General features: G+C 40.3%; 2 protein-coding genes and 1 long non-coding RNA gene across 7 annotated transcripts in view; 2 read left to right on the top strand and 1 right to left on the bottom strand.

Annotated features, from left to right (window-relative positions):
• The first annotated feature begins 712 nt into the window (after nucleotides 1–712).
• LOC138042618 (organic cation transporter protein-like) lies at nucleotides 713–11,232 on the top strand. Of its 4 annotated transcripts, none has more exons than XM_068888575.1 (11): nucleotides 718–872; nucleotides 4,418–4,619; nucleotides 6,297–6,400; nucleotides 6,930–7,158; nucleotides 7,888–8,086; nucleotides 8,311–8,532; nucleotides 8,689–8,823; nucleotides 9,296–9,390; nucleotides 10,215–10,323; nucleotides 10,688–10,760; nucleotides 11,002–11,232. In XM_068888575.1, the coding sequence occupies exons 1-11, from the start codon at nucleotides 849–851 to the stop codon at nucleotides 11,197–11,199; spliced, it is 1,590 nt and encodes a 529-aa protein (XP_068744676.1). In that variant the 5' UTR covers nucleotides 718–848; the 3' UTR covers nucleotides 11,200–11,232. The 4 variants fall into 4 exon arrangements, 3 of the variants coding, with proteins under 3 accessions (XP_068744684.1, XP_068744676.1, XP_068744681.1); XM_068888580.1 differs by lacking the exon at nucleotides 718–872 and adding an exon at nucleotides 965–1,320; XR_011131056.1 differs by lacking the exon at nucleotides 11,002–11,232 and having other exon boundaries at nucleotides 713–872; nucleotides 8,311–8,569.
• Nucleotides 7,045–11,136, bottom strand: LOC138042643 (uncharacterized). Its single transcript, XR_011131059.1, has 4 exons — nucleotides 11,011–11,136; nucleotides 10,597–10,757; nucleotides 8,238–8,363; nucleotides 7,045–7,154 (listed from the first exon to the last, which is right to left on the bottom strand). It is a non-coding gene; the product is annotated as an uncharacterized lncRNA (long non-coding RNA).
• Nucleotides 11,233–14,864: 3,632 nt separating the features above from the next.
• Nucleotides 14,865–20,000, top strand: part of LOC138042603 (DNA helicase B-like) — a 17,517-nt gene continuing 12,381 nt past the window's right edge. Inside the window, exon 1 of one of the 2 annotated variants that reach the window (XM_068888563.1) lies at nucleotides 14,865–15,084. Coding sequence is in view for 1 of the 2 variants with exons in the window: in XM_068888556.1 (XP_068744657.1) it covers nucleotides 16,024–16,612 (589 nt within the window). In the remaining variant the exon portion in view is untranslated. Of the gene's footprint in view, nucleotides 15,085–15,174; nucleotides 16,613–20,000 lie in introns of those variants that run through there. The other variant, XM_068888556.1, reaches the window with a different exon arrangement.

Raw genomic sequence — 20,000 nt, 5'->3', positions numbered from 1 at the left:
GATCAGATTGACAAAACACGGACCGGATCAATAACAAAATCCTCGCCAAAAGTAGACGATCACCAGACAACGTGCTGAAGACAGGAAAAGTCGCATTCCGTGCCTTTCTCTCTTGTGTAGTCGTCTCTTCATTTATTGAGACTCGTCGAAATGTTTTTTTTTTTCCAGAGGTGATTACAGATTCCCGAAGCGGAATTATGAAGGATACGATGTCACGAATTGACGTCAATAAGCGAATTGACTGCGTGCGCGACGGTCTTCTTCTTCAAACATGAAAACTGAGAACAATTTTTTACTTTACCCCAGTCCCTGACCATTGTACAATAGCCTGATTTAGCAACAGAAAGGGAACGTCAGTTGACGAAAGGAGAGCCCGCAGAATAGTTGGGATTCTACTCGACTAATATGGCCTAAGATGGATATTTTTGCTGCGCGCGCCCTCGTCAACTGACATTCCCGTTCTGTTGCTGAATCAGGCTATTGTGCAATTAGAAGGGACTGGGGCAAAGTATAGAATTGTCGTCAGTTTTTATGTTTGAAAAAGAAGACCGTTGTGTACGCAGTCAATTCGCGTATTGACGTCACTTCGTCACATCGTATCTTTCATAATTCCACTTCGGAATCTGTGATCACCTTTGGAAAAAAAAAACATTTCGACGAGTCTCAACAAATGAGGAGAGGACTACACAAGAGAGAAAGGCACAGAATTTGAGCACGTTGTCTGGTGTTATTGATCCGGTCCGAGTGTTGTCAATCCGATCCGATCCGATCCGGTCCGGCCCTGGTTTTGCCAACGGCCATTGTTCACTTTTTAACTTGTGGAAACGAGTGAGGACAATGTGCGAGCCATGCGAGCCAACATGGCGAGCCATGTGAGTCAACATGTTAGTCACACAGTTATTGAAAGCTAACCGTTTTAAAAGGGGTGCTTAGACTTAAAAAGTGTTTATCAGCGCTATTTGAAATGGGTGCTTTGACTAAATGCGAAATTCGCATGACTTGCCGGCTCGCAGATTGTCCAGCCACTGTGGAAACACAAGTACGACTGGTGGCAAAACTGTCAGGTAAAACTTAAACACGGCAGGTCAACTCTTTAAAACATTTCTGTTGTGTAGAACAGAGGATCATAAGGTTCCGTTTTACTCTCCTTACTGGAACCCCGACCTTTTGGTTTGGCAGCTAAGAAATCCTGAAAATGAAACATGATCGGTGTGCGATGACAAGTGACAGTTGGCATGTGGGAGCCCACTCGCCCTCGTTTAGTTGTATCTTGCGATTCGCTTACATTTTCACCCTCTACGAGTAAGGTTCTCCTGAAAGGTAAGTCAAAGAAAGTCAAAATTGTTTGCCTCTGTATTAGGGGGTAAAGCGGCTCTGTGGGCGAATCGTTTCAGTCTAAACTTCGAACTTGGGACTTTGTAGTCACGACCGAGGATACAATTCTAGAGGTTTTTACCCTTTTCTGGAATATAAATTTGCCTTGTTTTGACCAGTTTGGTTTTCGCCTTGAAGATTTATTATTTGTTCTTTTTTCCTGCGTGATTTCCTTTTATTTTTTTCTCAGAACTGGTCAACAGACTTCTCTTTCCGTAACGTCAAAACATTTGTCAAAACCAAACACGGAAAATTCTAGAAACCCGGACAACCATAATTTCCATTGAAGAGGTCACTGGGTCGTGCTGACCGTTTATAAATGTTTAATACTGCATTGACTTGCGAAAAATCCAATATGTTTTTAATCAGCAATATTGGTAACATTTTTTTGTGTTTATAGTTACTAACTGTAAGCTAACTAACGGTAAACAAACCTCCGCTCAGCGAATAACTGACGGATTAACCGCGGCTATCCATCCGTCTACTGCAGCCTATATTCCTTTTGTTTGTGATGTCATAGGTCATTATCGCTTCTAAAAAGCGAAAGTAAGACATCTTTTGATTTGTAGTGGTACAAATGAAGGAAATTCTTGCGGACTTCAAGTCATATCTCAGCTTATCCTTTATCTCTTAAACTGTTAAAAATGTGACAACGCCAAGTGTCAGCCCTGTGCTCAGTTCTATCTTGCTTTTAAACGTATCATCAAAGATCATGCGGATTGTTCGTTCCAATGAGCTTCAAATTCCAAAACCAAACAGTTCGAATCATCTACTCAACAAGACCCCGGTGCGGTAAAAGCACTAAAAAAACTACAATGACAGCTCCACTCAAGAAAACAGACAGTGGAACAACAACACAATACATTTTATACATGAATGAAAGAGACGATCAGACAGAACAGAAAACCAGTAATGAAAAACGTAAAAATTGGAAAAGAAAGGAATTGAATGAAAAAGCCAGTAGTTTAATTTACAGGACAAAAAGCCTTACGTGTCCTTTAGCAAAGAGAAATGATTCGGAAATAATTCTCAAGAGATTTTTTCTTGGCCCATATAGGGATGTCCAACGCCTGTCTTTGTTTGCCTTATTAAGTACAGAGATCAATTAAAATATATTCTTGACCACCAAATGATTTCCATATTTATGACGTTTATTTGCATACATTTTGTACATTATAAGAAGTTCAGAGGTTTGAATTCCCAAAGCTGTGGCAGTCTATGTGCAAGTTTAGGTACTTACTTGATCTTATTGATTACTCAACTATTTTAATGATTTTGCCCTATGTTATACCTACGGTCTTTTGGAAGCAGTTTCTTAACCTACAATTGTAGGTACCTTTTGGAGGGAAAACAGTCAAAACGGCCTTGTCAAGCAGATTTTGTTTTTGAGATATAAACTCCTTTTACACACGCACAAAATTGACTCGGCACTCCAAAATTTGGAGTGCAAAGTCTACCTCCAGAGATGTGCTCCGCACGCCTATAATTTCTGGCACGGATGCCTAATATGCATTCTGTTTGTTCTGTTAACATATGAAAAATTTACCGTGCCGTGCCCGAATAACATTGGTACGGTTCCGAGACTTCGGAGTGCCGTGCCAGACCTCTCTGCCAGTGTAAAGCGGGCTCAGGTATAGTGCGGACGAATTTTTATATCTCAGTTTCAGTATACTCTGGCGGTTTAAGCCAATTTTGAGAGTCGGTCTACGGTTTCAGTCGTATTTTTGAGACGGTTTACGTTCAAGAAATTACTGCGCGGTTGCGGGAAATCATAAGTTCACGAGTGTTTGGTAGAGGATTTTCGAAAAGATTTACAGGAGCTCGAGATTCCAAACTTGGCTTTTGTGCATCGTTATAAACAACGTGACGTGCCTTCTTTGTGCTTGTGGACTTTTCATTAGAAATCAAAACTTTTTGCTCACAGGTTATTTGAAAGGACTCAGAAGAAATGTTTTGTGTTGTTTTGTTCTAAAGATCTCTTGGTCTTTGTGATGAGAAACAATGTGTGAAGTACCCATTAAAAGCTCGGTTAATTGTGATTCTAATTCGGCCATAAGTCGGTTTCGGTCTTAAGGAGGCTCGAAAGGGTTTCAACGCTCAGAAGACTCTCTGTTTAGATCGAATAACGCTGCAACACTGTATCACGTAGCAGCAATGTTACGGTACCATATGAAACACCGATTATTTTTAAGGAAGATGTGATCATTATTGTGATGTAATAAGTTATCTTGGCAACGGGAAAGCCAAGCAAAAACATCCTATATTTTGGATTTAGTTGCTCATATCTCAAAAACGAACTCAGCGACCTAACCCTAACCCTAACCTTTTTTATTGCTGAATAGTGATTAGAAGGCCACGATGAAACTTTCGGCAAAGTGTAAAAAAATTATGTCGAGAGGATTCAGAGCTATCCTTAAAAAATCACAAAATTATGGTGGCTCTGAATCCACTAGACAAAACTTTGTAAAGCTTTGTAGAAAGTTTCATCATACCCTTCTGATTACTTTTCAGAAATAAAAAATTGGGGTCATCCGGTTCGTATTTGAGATATAAGCAACTAAAGACACAATAAAAGGTGTTTTTACAGGGTTTGCCAGTTGCCACGGTGACATAGTACATCACAAATAATGACTGTATCTGTTTCATTTGGTACCAACCAAAACCCTAACCCTTGCCAATACATGATACAACGTTGTGTGGAGATCCTTCTAATAAGAGCGTCACTTGGAAGCGTTGAAACTGGTTCGAGCCTCCTTAAGGAGAAAACGAAAGCAGTTTGCGGTCTAACAAGAACAAAATAAAGCGGTTCAGTTGCGGATTGTGCAAACCCCTATAATAGACCTTCTATTAATATCCTCTTACCTTTCTCGTAGAAGTTAGCATCATAAATTTAAGCGATAAATGTCACAGGGTTCGACTTCTTGAGTTAACATAAACAAATACGAAAAACCATAACTTAAATTTGCCACGATTCTGAACGCTAACTGTACTGTCACCAGTACGTACCAGTGCACTGATCATCCAATGCTCTTCTTGATATTAGGTCACGCTTATCCACGCCATGACTCTGAGTGTTGATGGTTTTCTGGCCAGGATCGGCAGCATGGGCAGGTTCCAGTGGATGTTGGTCTGTGTTGTGGGCATAATGATGGTTCCTGTCACACTTCAAACCCTTATCATGACCTTCCTTGCTTTAGAGCCCCCTTGGAGATGTGTCAAGAACAGCACCGTTTGCAACTTCACTCGTTAGTGTTTGGACTTATCTGGTTCTCAAATATTGAAGAGTAAAGCGTTGTACGCTTGTATTTCGAAGACAAATTAATCTAACTAGTGATTGGTACTGCAAATGATGATTTGTAGAAAAGACCTTTACATGATTTTTGATTACAGCAGAAGTTTACTTAACTGAAACAACAAGTTGACCTTGTACAATGCGTATTGGAGTTGAATTTAGAGACAAATTAGCATTTAAAGTGGTCATAACGGAATTTGAAACTAGGCAGATATCCTGGCTCTTCGTGATCTGTTTTCTGAAGTAGCCCTTTTAATTATTACAGACAAATCAAAAAAAGCCCTTTACGGTTCGCAAATGTTTAATTGACAAAATAGCCGTTAATTAATAATCAAAGTCTCCGTGAGACACCTCATTGATGAAATGTAGAGCGTTGGGATATGTTTTCTACTACGACTTTTAAAGTGCCCCTGTGATAAAAAAATCACTTCCTTTTTTCCTTCAGATTTTGAAAGTGTGTTTGCTTAACACCAGACTGGCAAAATTGTGATCTTTGATTTTTATCCAAAGGCCGTTTACTTTGAGTGTAAGGACGCTTCCCATTTTGACAGAACTGACCGGCTAGACCGGGCATTTGGAAGGACTAACTCTACAAGGCTTTGAAATTAACACACTTCTCCGGGTATTCCCGGGTTTCCCCTCTCCTAAAAAAAACCAACATTTGACTTGATTTGCTTTCATTGTTAGTTCAGTTTACAGTGTCCCCAATTAGTGCTCCAGCGCTAAAACGACTAGACACTTAAATAAAGTTCATTTCCTTTCCTTTCCTCCAGAATAATACGAGGGATTATCATGCAAGTGTTTCTTGAAATTGTTGCATTTTCCTTGCAAACTGACTGGTCTGGCAGTTCTGACAAAGAAAAGCGCCTAAGTTTTGGATTTAACGATCCACCATTACTCACTTTTCAAACTGACCGATTGGACCTCAGAGGGTTGCCTCCAGGGAAAAGTGATGTCAAAGGCTCACTAGCTCAAAATTTCAGCATGTGAATGCAGCTTAATTATATATGCAAAACGCCCGTGCTGCATATTAATTTTGCGGCGTACACACGCATTGCATTCTTAAACTGATGAGCCTTTGACGCCATTTTCTCCTCGATCCAACTCTCTCAAGATCTTATAAAGTTAGTAATGGCGGACCATTAAATAGGACAATTCCAGTTAAAATAAACAGCTGTCTTTGAAATCAAGGCTTAAAACTTTGGTCGCTTTGTGTTTAGTTGACAAAGTTTTGAGATTCAAAGAAAAATAAGAATTGATTTTTTTGGTCACAGGGTTAGTGTTACCCTAACCTTAACCTTAACTCTACAGGGTCACTTTAAGACTTAAGAAGACTTAAGAATTTTGATAACTCAATGGAAACTTCAGAGCAACCCCTAAAAATAATGAAATAAGAGCGAAGGGTAAGTTCGAACCTGCGACATGTGCGCTTCGCGCTTCGGTTTCGAGCACATTCGTACACCAATTCGGCCGCCCGAACGAAACCCGAAATTTAAAAGCCCATTGATCGAGTGATCCAGTGAGCACCCGAAGCCCCCTCACAAACCTCATTGAGACTTCGTCATCAATGAGGTAAAAAATGAGAGTGAGAAAGGTCTTCTACATTTGAAGTGCATTTCTTGTTTTATAGAGGAGTTTAGCCCAAGTGGTGAAGATCCCCACAAGAATTTCAGATGTGATATTACTGATGACGAGTGGGAGTTTACGAATGCCTATACATCTATCATTACGGAGGTATCGTGTTCGTTGTTTTAGATATTCACTGCAAGCAGATATGATTTGAATTTTATGCAAAATGTTTTGAAAGGTAAGTGAATATTTAAGTTAAATTCAGTAAATATTAACTCCCTATACATCTTAAAATTATACCAACAATTTTATTTAGGACATAATCATTGGAACCCCGGCGTTTTTTAAATGGGGCAGACTCCCAACATAAGGGTTCCTCAAAATTTAATCGCCCGATGTGACGGAATCCGGATTGTAGGAATTCACTGTATGGAATTCAGAATCCAGAAGATTTCGGTGGAACCCATGAGTTTGGAATCCGGAATCCACGACTCAGGCTCCGGGATCTTCTACTATTCGGGATCTGGGATCCGAGGGCCACCTGGATTCCTTTACATAGGGCGAATTTAAGCCAAAAACATTGTTCAGTTGATAATGGAGAAAAAGGACAAATTCAAGAGGAAGTAATGTTTGCTTTTGATTTATCTGAAGGGCCCTTTACCCTTCACTGACCAGAATATATGTTTTTTTACAGTGGCGTCTAGTGTGCAGCAAATCCTCACTTGGGTTCCTGACAAATTCGATCATGTTTCTGGGCTGGTTTGTTGGAAATATTGTATTTGGCCTCCTATCAGATAAATATGGCCGAAGAAAGGTCCTTTTTTTGTCCTCAAGTCTCGTGTGTTGGGTTGCATTTGCAAGTTCTTTTGTTCCATGGTATTGGCTGTATACTTGTTTGAGGTTCATTATTGGCTTTGGTCTGGGTAAGAGGAAATTCAGTGTTACCTTAATCCACCAGGGAGACCAACATCCTGAACGCAGTAAAGTGCTTTAATTTTCTTGAGTTCTAGGTGTGCAACGAACTGAGGAGAGTTTATCCAGCACAGCCTCGATGATTATCCCTTTACTGGCCCCTTATACCGCTACTATGCACAATTCCTCCAAATGTTTGTGCGAGTAAAGATGATCACGTTGTTTTAAGGACGGTGCCTACTATTGTTATTTCGCATACGTTCTGCGCATCTCGAGATACTCAGATTTCCTATCGGAGGTGCTTATCAATACAGGGATATTTTTGCGCTGTTCAAAAGTATTCGGAGAAATCAGAACTTAGCAAGTGCTCTTGCATTTTTCAGAGCTAATTAAGCTTCAATTTGGAAAAGAACGCCATACATCGTTTTGTATTTTAAAGCTTTTTACAAATATTGCTGATTAATTATCTTTGCAAAATGCGTGGTTACCCCCAATTTTCTTTTTGGATTTCGATAACACTTGTTAAGATCTGCTTTTCCCGCATATTCAGTAAAGCGCTCAAAAATACTTTGAATTAGTTGGCACCGTCCTTAAAGTCAGCATGTTTCGTTTTCGCTCCGTGGTCAATATATCTTGTGAAATCCACCGAAGCGTAGTGTTGCTTTTCAGCTTGTTTAAGACATTTTTTTATTGAATGAAAAATACTTAATTACATATATTTTTCTTTTTGCTGTTCACAGGAGGTGCTATCGTGTGCCTTTTTATCATGGCAACTGAATATGTAGGCCCTGATCACCGGGCCATGGCAGGAACTTTCACTTGGTTCTTCTGGACTGGAGCCCTAATGTTTATAGCGCTGTTAGCTTATCTAATAAGAGACTGGAGAAAGCTTTCTATGATAACTTCTGCACCAGGACTTATTCTCTTCGTATTTTGGATGTAAGTGTTTCTACGCATACCCGCTGTATTGTGGGTCCACTGACAAGTAGGCCCAGCTGTATATCTTTCGAAATAGCAAAGCCGAAGAAAACGTCCGGCTCTTTTTGCAGGTTTCAAAAATACACGGCCTTCCTTTTAAACATACGCTCACCTTAAAGTTTGGTTGATCCTGTTGTTTCAATAGAAACTTTGCACGAATGGGTGATTTCGTTTTTCACCAATAGAGTTGTACCTGAGTCTGTTCGCTGGCTCTTGACGCACGAGAAGACAGAGGAAGCTGAAAAGGTATTGAAAAAAGTGGCCAAAGTCAACAAGAAGGAAATGCCAGATGAAGGACTGGGTCTCCCAGAGGACCAAAGATGCGGTCAGCGCCGGGAAGCTGGATTTATGGATTTATTCGGAACGCGCTCAATGACAAAGAAGACTCTCATTTCATGGATTTCTTGGTTAGGGATGGTTTTGTTTCCACCACTGAGTCACAGGGTAGTCACAACGCATTCTATCGCATTATCATAGCAATAGCATTTGTATACACAGAAAACCGATCATAAAATTATTCTCTGTATTTTTATTGGCATCATGATCTCCATTCCTCTTTGCAGGTTTGTCAATGCCCAAGTGTACTTTGGTGTCTCTTTAGGATCTGTTATGCTGGGAGGCAACATATATCTGAATTTTTTCCTAACCTCGCTGGTCGAGATTCCTGGAAACGCCTTTGCTATCTACAGCATGAACCGGTTTGAAATTTGTCAGTTTTAGCTAGTGACATGTAACCTATTAGCAAACAGGAACAGTGCACAGCCGATCTCAAGCCGCTCTGACCTTGCTGCATGCATGAAAGTAAATTTAGAATCACGTACCATAAACAAAGAAGTGTTTTTGACGTTGAAAAACGCACAGCCGTTGCTATAAAGATTGTTGAAAACCGTTACACAATTCCTTCGAACAAGAAAATTCCATTTACAGAATATCCAAAAATGATCCTTTTTCTGAAGATATGTAATTATTTCTTATTTCGATGGTGACTCGGGGATTCTCGGACAAAGTGCCACTTTGCAAGAGCCGTTGTGATTTTTGATATCTTTTTTGACGTCATCATGTGAGATATCCTCTCAGATCAAGAGAAAACTTCTCTCAGCTCATCTCAATAACCCGACCACGCAAAGATGTTATGGTCATAACCATGATATTTGTGTCTTTATTTGTCAGTTGGGGGAGAAAAAAGGTAGTTGTTATTGGCTTAGTCGTGGCAGCCATTGCAAATCTCATCGTAACCTTTATTCCAGGCGACGGAGAGAACTCAGGTGAGACCTTATATGTAGAATATTGCATGGATGATATCAAACCAGATTGAGCTAGTGCCGGGTCACTGAAGCTTGGATTTAAATCTTCCTGTATAAGGACTGTAAGTTATAGGCCCCATCTATATCATATATCATCATATATCATATATCTTTCTTTACCCTCGGATTTTAGAGTAGCTTGTTGTAGCTAATATCTCCGAGCATTTACCCTCCCAACCATGATACACAACATGCAGAAGACAGACCACAACCCCGGGTACTACATGCCCTACTCTTTGCGACAAGAGTGTGGGTTCTTTTACGTCCCACAGGATTATGAACATTGAAGGATTGTGAGACGGGGCCTACGGTTTATTGTCCTTATCCGAGAAGACTAGAGAGTCTAACCATTTGCAGATGTAATTACAAAGGCAGCACTTTCTCCTCAGTTATTTAAAGACCCTGGATGTCGGTCCGGCCGGAGTTGAACTCACGACCTCCCGCGTGACAGCCCGGTGCTCAACCAACTGAGCCACTGGCGTTCTAAAACCATTCACTGCCTGCGAAAACTCCTACGCAGGGTTCGTGGTGTTGTACTCAGTCTCTGCCAGCTTGTCGTGGCCATTGTTGCATTACCCTGAAGAGACTCTAAGCGAATAAGACCACGAAATAAAAGAAGACCGGCTTGAGGCCTTAATATTTCCGTACATAAATCATATGGCTCTTTAATTTTCTGATAATTACGTTGTTCGATCTGAACGGTCACTTCCTCGCTAATCATCCAACCCTTTACCTTTCTATGAGGCTTTTTGCAACCAATAGTGAGGTTTTTTTTTAATTTGCAGGATTTGTAGCGGGCCGCATAATCTTCGCCATGGTTGGTAAATTCTCTGTAATGAACTCCTTTGACGCAATTTTTGTCTTCTCAGCGGAATTGTTTCCAACAGTTATACGGTAAGCAATACTGATTCCTTGACTGTTTTTAGTGAGCCCGTTGATTGTACGGCCAAAAAATAAAGTGGAAAAATTTGGGCTCATGTATTTAGTGCCAAACAGACGCAGACTTTATATATTATTATTTTTAGGTTTGGATAAGCTGTCGTAATCCAACATTAGGCCTATTAGAAACATGTAGGGTGGACAATAGGCGGGGGAAGAGTAAAAACTTAAGCCCCAATTGATTGAATTAATACCCCCTTTTAAACCCCGCTTTCGCAAAAAACTCACCTGGGCAGGATAGCACATGTTGTATAGTACCACTTGCTATATGGGTATTCCCTATGCCAGTAACAAACCGCTGTATATTTGTTTTCCGCAGAAATCTTGGACTTGGCACGTCCTCTGCTGCCGGTAGGCTTGGTGCAATAACTTCCCCTTTTGTCATCTGGCTGGTGAGATATGAACATTGAAATTCTCAAGAGGATAAACATAGAAATTGGTAGAAGCTAGTGACCAATGTTTTAAACATTAACTGCATATGTTTGTGTCTGTTGGTTTTAACAAGCGGCTTTCGTGTTCGGCCATGATGTCGGCATCGAAGTTGAAATGCTGTCAACAGCCCAACCATGCTCTTGCCCCGGCTCTTGCCTGCGAGTAATCACTAGTGTAATTTATATTTGTTATCTTTCTTAGAGTACCTACATGAATCAGTTGCCTTATATCATCATGGCCGTTGATGCTTTTGTAGCGGGCGTTCTCTGTATGCTGCTTCCTGAAACAAATAACGAACCAACAGCCGAGACACTGGAAAGTACCCCTTCCGCCGCCTTACTTTCACTGAAAAAAGAGGAAGACGAAGAAGATCCTCCGGAAAAAATGACTGTCATGTAAAGATTCAGATTAAAGTTGGGACAGGAAAATAAATTTTGATAGCTCTTTTTTTTGTTGCCCAGCATTAGTATGTTTACTATTTTAAGGTCTTGTAACGAAGGAGAAGCCCAGTGGGTATAAGCGGCCAGTTCCTCAAGTCCATGGCTATCAAGAGGGCTTTTCGAGCATGCTTATGAAATTTAGAAATCTTGGTATCCCTGTTGCAATTATGCGTTATTTTTGGGAAAATCCAAAAACGTATTTGTCATCTCTTCAGAGTTAAAGAAACGCAAAATCCGAAATGGATTATTTTCCATGACAACGCAAACAAAAAATGAAACCAAGAGTTGCGTGCAATTTCAAAAACAAAACAAAATTTCGCGGTTAACTGGTTTGTTTTGGAGAAATTCTTCAACAAAAATACCACCAGAAAAAAATACCTTAGCGGTAGATAAAAAAAAGACTAAAAACATGCGTGCTAACGTACAAATCGATTGCAAAGGATATTTTTGCAGTTTACCTTTTTAGTTGTAGGAAAGGTGCTAACAAAAAGACTGGATCATCTGGCAGGAATATCGATCACTCAGAAACAAAATAACTGTACCCATCAAAGAGGCAAAAAAGGGCGTATTATTCTTATCTCATTCAAGAAAATACGAACCATTCTAGTTGATTATGGAGTGCAATCAAATCTGCAATTGGAAGTGATGTTAAATCTGGGCAAATTCAATCTCTGGAAATTGACGGTGAAGATATCACCGATCCAAAGCAAATCTCAGCCAACTTTGCATTCTTCTTTAAATCCGTAATAGAAAATCTACGGCAGACTCTACCAGTGCCAGCGGTCCCAGCGCACTCTACCAGTGCCAGATGCAAAACAAACGAACTTGTGAACTAAAGGATAAACATAACGTACACGAAAGCGAATGAAAGGACCCGAATAAGAAATTTTTACACCTCAGTCATACTGGCTTAAGCCGACTGAATTGAAACGTTAAATGGTTGCAAAATCCACGTTATCTCTGTCTTTGTTATTTGATATTGTAGCCATGCGTGTCAAAATAAATTGAGTTATTGGGTAATTACTCGATTACTTTGTTCAGTGCAGCAAAATGGACAGTTGAATTACGGGGTGGTGACTTCTTTGCCCAAAAGCAACTCACTTAACGAAACTGTCCTTTTTCCAACAACAACAAGGATTCAAACAGCTTCAATTCTTACAGAGTTCGATGAAAATCCGGATTTAAAACATGCGGTGGGGCAACCAAAGCGATGGGAGCTGTGTTCCCGGGGGGGGGGGGGAGGGGGGACTCCCAATTTAACCCCTAAAGGAGACCATCTGGGCGTGGCTCAAGCTTTTTGTGATCCCTAAAGGATACCAATCTGGGCGTGGCTTAAGCAAATTTTGACCCCTAAAAACAAGTTAAAAAGAAAATTTGACTTCTGTTTCTCTTCGCGTAATTCTGTGTTTCTTCGCGGAACCCTAAACGAGACCTTGGCGGCTTAAAATATTGGCGCTTTTCCCGGAACACCCTAAGCGAGACCAAAATCCAAAATTTACACCCCTAAGCGAGACGACGAGCATCCCCGTCTGTTTCATATGGGAGTCCCCCCCGGGGCTGTGTTGGGGTTTCAGTGTGAAAGTACAAACGGCTACTAACACTCTTATAACTCTTTTTTCATTATTATTTTATTAACCCGCAGTCTGCGATCTGCAGTCTGCATTTTACCCTCAGTCTTCATTTTATCCCTGGTCTGCAGTCTGCAGTCTGCAGTCTGCGTTTTACACGGACCGGTTATTTGGGTGGTTTTTGGCAACAGAGGTTAATTATTCGTAATGCGATCGCTTCCGTTGCCGTTAGCATTGGGTCGCAAATTTGACACTTTTATCGCATTATCACATTACGCATTGAATCCACGTTATCTATTATCCCTAAAAATCTAAAAATATTCGTGCCTCATCAGTTTTCGGTCGAATTTATGTCCAAGAAAGTAGATAAATTGCAGAAAATTTTAGTTTTGCATCCACAAATTCGTAATCAACGCTAAAATGACCAAATTTTGCCTGGAAAACATATTTTCCTGTTATTTTTCTTAAATTTTTTCGTTCAACTTTCGCTTTTATAAAATGTTTCAGTTGTCTGTAAATAAGTTATATGCTGTTGGAAAGCTTATTTTCTTAGCTTTAAAATGATGTATTTTTTTCCCCCTAACTTTAAATATTTTTTGAGAAAAAAAAAATTTTTTGGCGATGGCTGATTTACCGCGGTTTTCTCGCGGTTGGGAAAGTAGGAAAAAGAGTTAGGCTGGTAGCCAGGTGTTTAACCTCAGAAAAGGATCTGTTTCGTCGTACGAACGTGTGAGGACCTGTGAGCCAAAGGACCTCTGCTGGTATGACTTCTGGGTGACCCCTTAATAACTTCTTACTAACCGAGCGCGAGGGCCGTACTGCCAGAGAAATATTGGCCCGAGCTCGTGGCAGTACGGACCGAGCGCAGCGAGGTCCGTACAAAAACGACCCAGGGCCAATATTCCCCAGTACGGCTCGAGCTAGCTCGGTTAGTAAGTAGTTTATTATATGGTTTTTTAATTACCTTTTGCTTTGTTTTTGCAAGCCCGTAATCGGCTCGTGGGCCAGTCACAATTAGCCAATCAGAGCGCGCGTTATATCGGCTACAACCCCAACTTCCCTAACCGTAACCCTAACCGTAACCCTAACCCCCAGCGCCTCGTTGGCAGACTCGTACCCAGTCGATATTTACGTGCTTTTTGGGGAAAGAGGATTGGATACTAGGTTGGATTAAGGTGCGCGACATGGAAAGGGTCGAAGGGAAAATAGCGACTGGCAGATTTCGTTCCAACATGGCTGCTGTTCTTGATCGCAAAGTGCATTCAGCCATATTAGAGAGAAAATTGGCTTGTCCGCATAGCGGTTGTAGCAAGAAACCTATATTTTATCAAAAGGGCGCGATTTTTCACCATTATAAGACCATTCATGGGTGTAACGTTCCATCTTCATTTTTGAAAGAAGCACTTATGCTATCTCGAAAGCTTCATGGAGATGAAACCAAAGCATATTTGGAGAACATTTATCAACACCATGCCATGGGGGGTAAAATTCCAAAATAATTAATTTGGCATCAGCAGAAGAAATGGTTAATAAATATGAAGTTTGTTACTATCTGAATATTTTTGTGTTAGAGTAAAGGGATATATTGTCACGCAAATGATGTAATTTCATGACTCTCAAAATTCGCAAAAAGCGTGAGTTTCATGTAAACAATCTTCGCTCTAGTAAGTGGTGGCAATAAATTGGATTAACCAGGAAGTTCAAGAAATATTGTTGCCTTACCAAATAAACTTCATTTTACACTACAATGACAAAATCATTTGTCAAACCTAGCGTATCACATTTCAACGCACGTACGCAAATTTGTTAACTCATTTTCACCGCGTCCTGATTCCCGCGAAATTTTTTTTCTTTCAAGTATCAACAAAAATATTATTTCTTGTCAAGCGTTCCATCTTTTATGTTCAAATAACCGCTAAAAATAAAGATTTTTCAACGATCTATCCGTATTCCGTAGATACTTTTTTCATAATTTAATACTCTGTCAAAATCTGTCAAAACACAAAAATAGCAACGCACGCAACAAATTTAGTCGCATTTACCGCTTCGTCGAATTTCCATGCTTAACACAGGAACTTTTAGTTATTGTGAAAATCTTTCTCTTTTCGGTAGCAATCACCCTTTCAGAGAAATCGACCGGTCTGCGAATATTTTATAAGGGCGATCAAGTTGCGCGTGTGACCCGTTGTGAATATTTTTTCACAAATGTTCCCGAATCGTCAAGTATCACAACAGAAGACAAGAACATCATTCTAAAAGCTTATTCTACGCAAAAAGTAGGTTCCAAAGGTAATTTTGAGAGTGCAAATAACGAGGCATGGTATATTTAATTAAGTTAACAGAACAGAAAGACGTCAACGTCATTTTGACACGAAAATGCTTTACTATTGCCATAAAAACTATCCAGTTAAGCTCGCGTATTACAAAACATGATGAATTCATAAAGGCCACCTTTTCCAGCGAAATATTTTTTGAAACAAACTACATATTTGCTATTAGAGGCAATCTTTCTTGGCTGTCAAATTTCATATTATTTTTACCTGAAGACTGTGCAGAGAACAGAGACGTGTTGGATTCCTTCTCGTCTTTATTGAACCCATAAGTTACCAGAGAATTTTCCATTTTGGTTTCAGTGTTCTACATAACAGCACACTTGTTAAAGTATTAGAAATACAGCTCACTTCGATACACAATTCAGTGAAAGAACTGTCTAAATCACCCAAATCGACTTCCCGCAAATGTTCCCGCGAAGAACCATTTGCAGTAACACGGTTTACCTCGACATAACAAGCCAAGAAAAAATGAGAAAAGATCTTCGGCAGAACACTTTAGTACGTTAAATACTAAGCTACAATTCGAACTGAATTTTAACCACAACACAGGTGTAAAATAACACCATATTCTGTTTCTCTGCTCTGCACGGCTCTATGCACGATTGCACGTAATTTTCTTCGGCCTCTTCCCATAACTCCCCGCGCGCTCCACTTTATCCAGACCGCTTTCGCTTTGAAACCCGTAAATAGCAACTGGGTTCGAGTCTGCGTCGTTGGCTATTTACCATCTCATCAGGGCGCTTATACATGATCTCATCGTGGAATGTTGTACGGCTGCGAGGAATTGTGGGAATGCATTCGAATTTGGCGGGAGGCTGAAATCGATCGTGTCCGTGTCTCAAAGAAAACAGCTGAAAAGTCAAATGAGCGATTCCTTTATACATGCAGCACCTTATCATGCTTAAATTTCGAGGATTCTTTTTACCGAAAGAAGGAAAGGCCAGTAACGACGAAGCGAACTCTGACCCGGAAAGTGATAGCGACAACGATGATTTCGAAAATCCAGACTATCACGAAATCTTGCAGATTGCCTCCGGGAAACATCAGTCTATAAACCCGTCAAGAATACGATGTGTCTCAGAAAAGCTGCAACAGTTGAATGATCAGAACGGACAATTTGTCATCACGCGCGAGAAAGTTATTCGCGCTCGATTTGATTGCATGTTTTCCTATCCGTGGTGGATGGTAGAGTTATTTGAGATCAAAACCAGAACGCAACGACGGGAAGATTTGATTCCTTCCTACAGCATTCGTCGTGACGAGGGCGTTGATAAGTCGTTGCTTTCGTTGTTCCTGATACAAGGATGCTCTGTAAATGAACAGCATGCCTCTGCTTTCTTAGAGTTTGCCGAAAGCAGAAATTTGACACCAACCTTCGTGGATCTGCTTGGGAATTTGCGGGAATTCGAGAGCAGCAGTGAAGTCAACAGCGAAATTGCCAAACAAATTCAAATAAGTTTGACCTTCACACGTAAGTGTTTTGCCTATATAAATTATAGTGATTGGTATCACCCAACTAGTGGACTAATGCAAATCCTGCATTTTGATTGGCTACGCTACTAGAGGACTATTAGTAATAGTCCTCGAGTAGCGAAAAGCGTAACGTTTTCTTTCGTTTTATTCCCAAATAAATATTTCTTTAACTTGCATTTGCTAACTTTATTATTGCCTTTTCTGTCCGACTAGTTGGGTGATACTAAAACAATTAGACCCTTCGCCCTCAAGGGCCACGGGCCTAATTGTTAATTATACCTCGTAAATGGTTTGAACCGAGGATTCATATCACAATTACCGGTAAGTAAAGTACAATCGTCCGGGCGAGTGTAGTCCCGAGAAGGAGTGTTTAAGATGACATTGACTGACGTTTCAACAACCTGAGCAGAAGGTCTTCAGAGCCAAGAATCACTTGACTCTGAAGATGACTTCCACTCTGGTTGTTGCTTAATTATGGGAGTAAAAGGTTACCAATTGGCCCATATCACTCAATGTCCAAACTAAAGATTTTGCCCGTCGAACCTCTCATTCAGTGTGAGGCTGGACAGGCAAAGACAATGCAAAGAAAAAGCCTTTATTCCCCATGGACTCCAAAATGGCCGCCAAGTGATAAAGGTGAATTGTGTTTTGGAGACTCCCCAATGATCCGGCCCGTTCACAGCTTTATTCAGTCTTCTTGTGGCGGCATTGTTTTAAGAACGAAACAGATAACAATACACTCTATTCACATAAAAATGAGGGGCTGGGCATTTGGTTGCAGTTTAGGAGACAGTATAACACACTTATCAATGTTTTCCCCTGTGGGTGGGTACACCCAGGGGATTTTGACATTTTTTGGGGCAAGTGGCCAAATTCCCCTCCCTGGAGGGCACCCAAATAGTGAAGATCTCCACCCTGGGAAATCTCAAGTGGTCAAAATTACCAGGCATATGGAAAAATCAGCTGGAGCCTGAATAAAAAAATGTCTAATTATAGATCATTAAAATTCCGATTTTGATCGCCTCAACAGAAGCGTCTTATTGGAGGCAGACCTCAAGTTTCGTTACACGAAATCCAAACCAAAAAGAGGCCTGTTACAAGTCAAACCTGTCTTAAATTTGTACTTCACTGACCAGTGTTCAACAAACTTCTCACTGTGCAAATCATTGATGTTAAAAGGAAGGCCACATTTTTTGTTGAACCTTCTCGAACAAAAGAGGAAATAAAAAAGTAAAAGAACTTGTGTTGTGTGATATGCAACAACCTACATGTAGCATAATAAAATACTGGATGGCATAATTTAAATAACAAAGGAAGTGGCTATTGACACACCTCGAGTTTCTCCTTGCCCAAAACTACATACAAGGCTGTTCAGGCCTTTCCAAGATGGCACATTGACAAGTAGTTACCAAGCTCTCCAGGTTTTTTCAAGATGGTTGATTGAAAAAATCCCCACCCGCGAGCAAGTGATGGACGTCAAAATCCCCTGACAGGGGACAAGATAGGTCGTCAAAATCCCTGTGTACCCCGCCCTCCCTCAAGGGGAAAAACATTGATAAGTGCATAAACATCCACAGCAAGAATAAAAACCGCATTTTGTCGGGCTTTTTAAGCAAATCAATTCTTTTTCTAGCGGCACTTCAATTAACTTATCTTAAGCTATTTGTGGGCTGCTGTTGTTGTTACTATTGATATTAATTGAGAGCACACCAAAGTGATTGCAAGACTTACTATACACAAAATCAACACATAAAATTACAGAATCGCATGACCGCTTGTCATGCAACGGTAATGCAGTCAGCATGATAAAATTTCAAAATTGAGAAAACAGTCACTTTGCAAATAGAAAGGCATTTTTTTAGGGAAAAACCTGTACTTTATAATGGAAAGCCCTGTGTTTTTCTAAACTTTATAAAGTAAATGTATGCGATTTTGGCCGACTTTGAACTGCTGGAACGTTAGGGTTGCAACAATTTTTAAAACTTTTATTGCTGTTATTCTTTCAACCGAAAATTAGGCCTTTAAAGGAGGTATGACCTTTTTTAAACTCAGGAATTATAAATCTTCTCATGTCGCTTCTAATTTTATGGCAATTTGCATAATTCTGATTGTAAAGTTTTTGTAAGGAAATGTTAGCATGCGTCGCAGATGTAATCTAACACCAGTTTGTAACGTCTGCGAAGCAGGGAGTGGTTTGCCGACGGACCTAACCAGAAGTTTGGTTTCGTCCGTGGGGCAGGCTAGGAAATGTTAACTCTTTCGACTCCTGGGAGTGGGACGTAGATTTTACTCTGTCTTACACCAGACCATTTTTACTGGTCAAGTGGGGCAGTCCAGGGTGGTTCAGGTGTCAACAGCTTAAAAACATGCTTATAGTCATTGTACCCTGAATCTGTTCTTTATAAATTTGTACTTCATGAAAATACTGTTACTGTAGTTCAAATTCCTTTCAAACGACATTTTCACTGTCAAAATGCTGCTTCGGTAGTGGAATTAAAGGGGTTCAAAGTTGGCCAAAACCCCATACATTCACTGTAATCTTAGCGGTGTTTGCCCCCTAACCAATATATCATCATTAATTGTGAAACTTGTTTTGTATTTTTTGTAATGAATAGTCTGAATAATTATGTTATGTGGTTGAGTGAGCTCCTTGACTGTAATTTCAGAAGGGCAAACAGAGCTTTCCATAACAAAGAACAGGGCTTTTCCTATAAAGATTAATTTTGTTTCCTGAAGCGGTTTATTCTTGTCAAATCCCGACTGTGTTACCACTGCGTGACAACTGGTCATGCAATTCAGTGTGTTGTGACGGCGGGTCTAAAATGCTGGTAAGAGGTAACAGAGAACTGGTAACTGGTAACTGGTAACAATTAACAGGTAACTGGTACCAGAAAATTGCGATCTTCGACCTGGATAGCATCATAAAAGGATCGAGGAAAAGCATAGGAACTTCGGTATTCTAAGTACACAGCCAGATTTGAATCAGCCAATCAGTGCATTGCTTCCCCTGTGCTGGGTGGCCTGCGTGATGCAGCCGTTTAGGTAAGGGATACCCTGATTGGTTGATTTGAATACCAAAGTTCCTATGTTTTTACTTGATCCTTTTACAATGCTATCCAGGGTTGAAAATCAGAATTTTCTGGTACAAATCATTTGCCTACAAGTGTGAAACTTGGTTGGGACATAGATGAGGATGTCTTCAATCGTAATGTGCCAGGTTTTTTGTGCGAGATTTTCCTTGATTTGAATTCAGATGGCTTTGATGAAGTGGCGGTTAAAAAAAGTGGTCAGCCTTAACCTGTTATTGACAGGCACTAAACCGCCGAAAAATAAACCTCCCTCAAACTACCCAAAGCCATAGTTATTCCACTTTATTTGTAAATACA

The sequence above is a fragment of the Montipora capricornis genome, chromosome 1, assembly GCF_036669925.1.
Source record: "Montipora capricornis isolate CH-2021 chromosome 1, ASM3666992v2, whole genome shotgun sequence".
In the NCBI taxonomy this organism is placed as follows: Eukaryota; Metazoa; Cnidaria; class Anthozoa; order Scleractinia; family Acroporidae; genus Montipora; species Montipora capricornis.
This window is presented reverse-complemented; position numbering and strand designations above follow the sequence as displayed.

What these genes read in the sequence shown, in the direction of transcription:
- LOC138042618 (XM_068888575.1), top strand. Translation starts at nt 849, where the DNA reads ATGCGAGCCAACATGGCGAGCCAT. An exon ending in AGGCGACGGAGAGAACTCAG is followed by an intron (nt 9,391 to 10,214) that starts GTGAGACCTTAT and finishes TTTAATTTGCAG; the next exon opens with GATTTGTAGCGGGCCGCATA. An exon ending in CCCCTTTTGTCATCTGGCTG is followed by an intron (nt 10,761 to 11,001) that starts GTGAGATATGAA and finishes TATCTTTCTTAG; the next exon opens with AGTACCTACATGAATCAGTT.